The following is a 6,738-nucleotide window of genomic DNA, read 5'->3' on the forward strand; positions in this document are numbered from 1 at the left end:
CTGGATCTCTCATAAGTCAAGACATTGGCCAGGACTACAGTCATCTGAAGGCTTGACTGGGGCTGGAGTGTTCACTTCAAGATTGTTCATTCACGTGGTTGTTAGCGTAAGTTTCAGCTTCTTGCCAGATGTCCACCCATAGATCTTTTTTTTTCTTTTGGACAAACATTATTTCAGAGCTCTTTTATCTCCATTTCAAAATGCTCTTCAGTTTTATTTAGTTCTCTGTACCCTCTGTACCCACCCACCTAGCCAGTATATTAAATAGTTAGTAATCTCTAAAGCACACATACATGAGAGGGCTGCTATTTAAAGGAGTTCTTTGTAAATCAGATAATCCTTTTGTTTTGTAAATAATTACCCCCTAATTTATCAGGAGAGTAAATTAATAGGTTTTGCATGTGAAATTCTTTAAGAGGCCCAGGATGGAGGAAGCTCTGGAGGATCTTGGAGTTTCCTTGTCTTGTTTTGGCTTGTTTAAAGGTCTTTTTTTAGTGTGATCTTGGGTGCGCTTAAAAGAAGCTAATTATGGTATGGTTAGCTTCAGGCATCTGAAAGTTAGGATTCAGGTCCTAGCTCTGGAACTAGCTAGCATTCACAAGCCGTATAACCCTGAGTGAATTTCTGTACCACTCTGGGCCTGTGGGCTCATCTGGAAAACCAGAGGGTTAGACTGGAATCACTAGTCTTTTCCAGTTCTAGTAATCTACAATCCTGAATGCAGTGACCTGGTCCCCACAGGGATGGTCTCATCCTAAACCATATGAGTTTCCATCATTTCTGCTGGTCTTTGCATTCGTCATTTTCATAAATAGAACAAACAACTATGACACACCCCACTACAGCTTCTAATTCCAGTGTCTTTCCTTTCAGATTCGGGCTATTCAAGGCACTGAGAATGTACCCGAAGATCTCCTGGATCAGAACTATTCACTGTGTGATTTTATTTAAAAAAAAAAAAAAACTTGCTTCATGCCCTACAGAGGTGCCAGCTATTTCTGTTGATATTATGTATAATTTATTAATCTGCAGAATTTTAAAGATTTTATGTAATTTAAAGGTAACAGATATTATTGTACATAGTTGTAATTTGTAGTTTCTTCTGTAAATATGTATTTTTCATAATGTTTAATATTAAGCTTTATATAATACTATTTTTCCACACCAAAGTGTTCATGGCTTGTTCTACCTAAACTAATTCAACCTGTATAACAGGACAAGTGGTAAGAAGTGTATGGAGGTGGTTGCAGGGGTGATCCCCTAGGCCAGGGTTTTTACCAGTTTTGATACCTATTGGGCAGGATGCAGGGCAGGGCTGGAGATAGCAGAGAGTACAGCTGGCTTGAGGGCATTGCTGGGACCCAAAGATGATCCAGAAGCAATTAATGTGTGTAACAATGTAATAATATAACAATCAAAAGAAAGGATTGAAGAGATGAGTTTAAGCACCAAAGCTGAAGTAGGTGTTTGTGCATCCCGTGGTTAGTGTCTCCCCTTTGTCCTGCCAGAGCTCCAAGCCAGCGTGGTCAGCTTAGGGGCCATGTAACTTGCAAGGCAAGTCCAGGCTGCCGGGCTGAGGGTTCTGAGAGAAAACGACCAAAGCAGAAGTGATGAATTCCTCTTATCCAGAAGCGTGCCACCTGCTCCCCTGACTGGAAACAGTCAACATGCAAAGCGCCACCCGCAGCCACGGGAGACTGTTCCACTGCATCCACCGTGTGCCGTGTGTGAGCATGCGTCCCGCACTGGGATGTGTGTTTTGGCCAATGGACACACACTCATCTCTGTCTCATTGCTAGGAGGCTGCACTCCTGGAAAAGTCAAAATCGCACTGGTCATACTTGGATTTCCCATTAAAAGAAGATTGTGGTGACATATTATGCTACTGATCAAAGGGCCTAATATTAATACCTCTAGAGAAATATCCACAAACATCACATATCACTAATTTAAAAAATACTGAAACAAAAGTTCAGTGGTGCCTAGTATAAAATTTTCCAGACAACTTTTTTTAGTAAATCATTGAGGTCAAATTATCAAGTAGTCACCTTCAGTTGCATTTAATGTGAAAGGCACTCATATCTGCCAAGTTGACCGATTTTGACCATCACAGATTTCAGTGAGTCAAAAAGTGAGCACTGCCCTCTCCAAGGTCCAGTTCCAAGGGTCTTCCTGGAGAAAATTTGAAACACACCTGTATGGTATCATCATGGCCTCCTGAGAGATGAGTCAGGAATGTTTGCCTTTCTCTCACTACAGATTCCTCTGTAATAAATTTAAGATTTAGAGAGCCAGGTTGTTGGTCTCATAGCTTCATTTGCAAAAAGAGTACATTTCTTTTCAAAATGTATATTTTTTGCTACAAACTGTAGAACCTCATAAGTACTATAATGGGTGTAATTGCCATAGTAAGTGGAAAAATCATTAAATATACCTAATATAGTTGTAGTAAATTAAGGCTACACCCAAACTGGAAAGTTTTCCAGGGCTTCTTGAAGTTTGTAGGAACAGGAAAAACGTTTATAAGAATGAATGGGAGGAGGATTCCAAATCTTCACAGTGATATCACGCTCAATGCCTTGTGAAATGACAGTGTTAGGGTCTGATCCTGTTTCAGGAAACCAGATGGCTCTTCTTGAAATGAAAAGGAACAACATACATGTAAGTGTGGCAGAGGTACCACTGGGGAGAAAATAAAGATCAGAGATGTATGAGATGATATGTCTATTAGGAACAACTTTCCCTGTATCAATAAGAAAAAGCAATAAATTTTAAAAAACCAGAATTTTAAGCCGACGTCACTGGGTACGAAGCACATTCATACATGGAAAGAAATTCATTTTCGGCTTCTCACTCATTTAGAAAAGTTTAAGTGACTGCAACTTGCTAGGCACTGTCCTAGAAACCACACATTTCTATTCAATAAAGAGAATACATCACAGTGATAATGATGGGATTGTTGTTACTATTTTCAATTAAACCTGAAAGAGGGCCTCAGCAAGGCAGCAACATCACCCAGCAGCAGGGCAGTGGCAGCCTTCCTTGGGCCACAAATTGGCTGATGCTGCTTCTCTAGCAAATCTCTGGACGAAAAAGAGAAAGAAAGCAATTAATTGCACAAATCAAGAATTAAAACCATAACAAACCTACACGGCTGTCACAGTACATACCTTGGCATATCTGGGGTGGAATCAGAGTTATGGAAATGGACACGACAAGGGAAAACTGTATGTTCTTTTAGTCTAATGCAGGACAAATTTATTTCTACCCTCCACCTGTCTAATTTTAAATCTCCTTAGCAACAAATATTTCACTGTCTTCCCTCCCACCACCATCAAAGACTAAATACATAATCTAGTTGATCTATTTATTAAATTTAAGAGGAGGAAAAACAGGTTTCCTTGACATTCAGCTCAATTAATTTAATCCCATCATGTGTTATGTCTTGGTAAACACTCCACTTCCTGTCGCGCTGGGCATCCTGGCTGTGCACCTGTGCAGTATGCGTTAATCATCAAGCCTTCAAAGTGCTTTTGAGCTATCAAATCTTGGAAGGTTCCTGTCTTGCATCTTAATAATGATTTATCCAAGTCCTTTATAATTAACTCCTTTAATCTCTACTCATTAAATCAATTTCGTACTATTCTGTCTTCTCTGGATAGCAGCCAGTTTTTCAGCTCTTGAGTCAGATTTTTCTAAGGCTCCTCTCCCTGTCTGGGTCTGCACTTGTCCTAAGAAATTCAGCAGCACTTAACACTTCTGAGCCCCTCTTTTTCACTACACTTCCCCTTCTCGTTTTTTAATATATTTGCTTTCTCAGTAGAAGGTGATTTTATTTTCTGTTCATCTTATCTCCTCATACCCATTTGGTATGTCCTAGTCTTTTCTGGCTCCACATTTTAGGAGAGATGATAATGATTCACTTTTGAACACTAAAATGGCCACAGCACACAATATACTGGGGACAGTTTTATTTGGTAAGGTCTTTAATTAATTTTATTATCTCTCGGAAGAAAACCCAAAATGATATTTGAAAATAATATGAAAGCACTAAGCAGATGTCCAGCAATACAAAAATAGACTTCACATCTTATAGTTCACACTCTGATTCTTCTAGAGTCTCAGGATCCAGGTTCTTGTATTTGAACACTCATCTTACCTCTTGAAAGAAAATTGTTGACTATGCACTAAATTCTCATTCACTTAGGCTTCTGGGTCTCTATGGTTGGAATTCTAAAGTCATACACCTGCCAGATCTGAGTAACAGCAAGTAGCAGAATCGAAGCACCAACTCTGGGGTGCTCTAGAGTTTTAGTTCACACACATGAGCCAGACCAAATCTGACCTGATTGGGGGGAAAAAAAAAAGGTAATAAGCTGCTTGTTTGATGTAGCAGCTCAAGGACTTTCCACGTTCCATTTCATTGAGGAAATGGAAGTAATTGATGACTTACAACAGAGTGGCAAAAAGGAATGGCTGATCCTCCTGGAAGTGGCTGTGAGCAAGGCTTCAATGGTACCTCATTCCAGAAGAGACAGAGTGGGAAAGGCTGTTATCAGCCCAAATGTTCTGTTAAGGTTCAGAGTATTTTTAACCTGAGATTTCAAATCATATCAAGTATTCAAAGATTGTTTCACTCAAGGGAAAATCTATACACCATGACTGCAGAAAATGAGTGAAATAATACAAAAAAGGAAAAATATTTGAAAAGAGGGGATCTAAGCAGACATCATCAGAAAGAAGAAACAGCATTCCCTCTGTGTCCAGACTGTTTCTTGGGGGTGTCATATGTTTCTGTTAAGACGCATTATCCTTTGAATGGTTCACTCTGACTATGTTGGCCAGATGATGTAGCTGATTAAGCAATTGAATTGATTCATTTAGTTTTGTGAATTGACTAGGTGTTTGACGAAACTGAGTTTGGAATTCTGAACACACTACCTTAGATTCTTTCAGTGGATGGTGCCTTTGAAAATGTTTGGCCATTTTAGTTAAAATGCAGGGTAACATTTAATGCAGCCATGATAATAGCAGAAATCTGTTCTGTTCTAAAAATGTTTCTAGCAACGGAAATATTTTGGACTAAAAGACTACTCTTGACTTGTAGGGAGGCTCCCTAGGAATAAATATATGCCACAAAAATAAGGCATTTTATTTTTTTTAAAGATTGTCTATATAGATGCATTCATGACATAAGAAAATGGTTGGTGAATGCTCCTAAAATAAAGGCTTATGTAATGGAAATAAAAAGCTCTATTAACAGACCTACCAAAAATGATTTTTGTAACCTATATGCCAATGTACATGATCTTTATATAAGATATCAAAATAAGCTGTTGAAAATGGTGAACAATGTCTGACAAAAGTAGTATGTTTCTTCTAGAAGATTCACAAGAAAGGTTAGTTATGGCTGCTTTCTGCAGTAAGTAATTTCTTTTAAGGAAAACTATCTTCATCCTAAGAGTAAGCTTTCTGTTATGTTGGAGATGTTGTGTTTTCATAACATCTTGTGAGTGAGCAAGTAAGCCTTCCCACAGAAAGGAGCATATGCAGTTGTGGCTTTCGGAGTGTGTCATAGAGTTGGGTGGCTTTCCCCTGCAAGCGGAAGTGAGAGTCTACAGTGGCCTTCATGAAATCTCCTAATTTCGACCACACTAACAACCAGGCGCACCAAAGTTCTTACCTGCAGAGTCCTTAATCTCTAGTTTCCTAGGTAGGACCCATCAGGCTTATAAATTCTGCAAGGATAAGAACCAAGTCTTTAATCTCTTTTATACTCCCACCTAATAGAAATTAGTACACAACTCATAGACATTCAACATATACCTTTTGAGTGGAAATTGTTCCTGGCCCAATACTTTGGGTATTAGGTAGTCAGTATCTAATAATGCTAGATATACTCCATGTGTTCATGGAGGCTTATCTGGCTGTTCCTTGATTTGTGTGAAGCTTAAATAAATAAGGCAAATACATCTAGCAACTGAATGTGTTATGTTCTTTAATAGAGCTCTTTTTATGTTTTTTATATTATGTATTCTTTCTCTGCAAATCTGGTCATTTAAAATGGCAGTCGATGGTTCTGTTTTTTCTCTTATGATAGTACCTCTCCACACGTTTGTGTTTTCTAACCAACTCTATTTAAAGAAAGCACTTCCACAGTCTTTGTATTTAATTTATGTATTTGCTTAATATATTTTCATACTGTAACTGTGGTCAAAAACAATCTATATAGTGTCATACACACCTTCCCACTAGTGAATAAAACTGCTATTTGTGGAAGGAAAGTGTTCTGTCTTCTATTTGCCTGTATCTCATTTATCAATTTCTGTCATCGGACTGCTCGGGAGAAAGGTCAGAAGTGACTGCTTCTAAATGAGAAAAATCTTGCAAACCATTATCATGAAGCACTTGGTTGTTTTAACCTTTGCTCCTGTGAATGCCTAGTTGGTCACCTAGGGTATCACGAACATATAATAGACTCTCTTGTTGACTGTCTCCAGCTAAATTCTTGGTTTCAGTTCTCTAATTCGTTGGTAACCAAAATGTCATCTATCACCAACAGTGTCTGTGTATATTCTCAGAGGCACTGCCCCAGCTGGATCCCTGAGCCCTTCAGAGGCACTTCACACATAAGCGGGTGGTGTGACATTTGGTTAAGAGCTGCTGTGTCTATTTCCAGAATCATTATTTTGCCTTTTCTTTACTTTTTCATTTCAGTTGAAAAAACTCACTGTCCTT

General features: G+C 38.6%; 1 protein-coding gene across 2 annotated transcripts in view; it reads left to right on the plus strand.

Moving 5' to 3' along the window:
* The window catches only part of PTPRB (protein tyrosine phosphatase receptor type B), a 122,092-nt gene extending 115,817 nt beyond the window's left edge, over window positions 1-6,275 (plus strand). For both annotated transcript variants that reach the window (XM_043887097.1, XM_043887098.1), the window contains one exon: window positions 874-6,275. In XM_043887097.1, coding sequence (XP_043743032.1) covers window positions 874-896 — 23 coding nt within the window. In that variant the 3' untranslated portion in view covers window positions 897-6,275. The remainder of the gene's footprint in view (window positions 1-873) is intronic.
* The last annotated feature ends 463 nt before the right edge of the window (window positions 6,276-6,738 follow it).

The sequence above is a fragment of the Cervus elaphus genome, chromosome 3 (genome assembly GCF_910594005.1).
Source record: "Cervus elaphus chromosome 3, mCerEla1.1, whole genome shotgun sequence".
NCBI classification, from domain to species: Eukaryota; Metazoa; Chordata; class Mammalia; order Artiodactyla; family Cervidae; genus Cervus; species Cervus elaphus.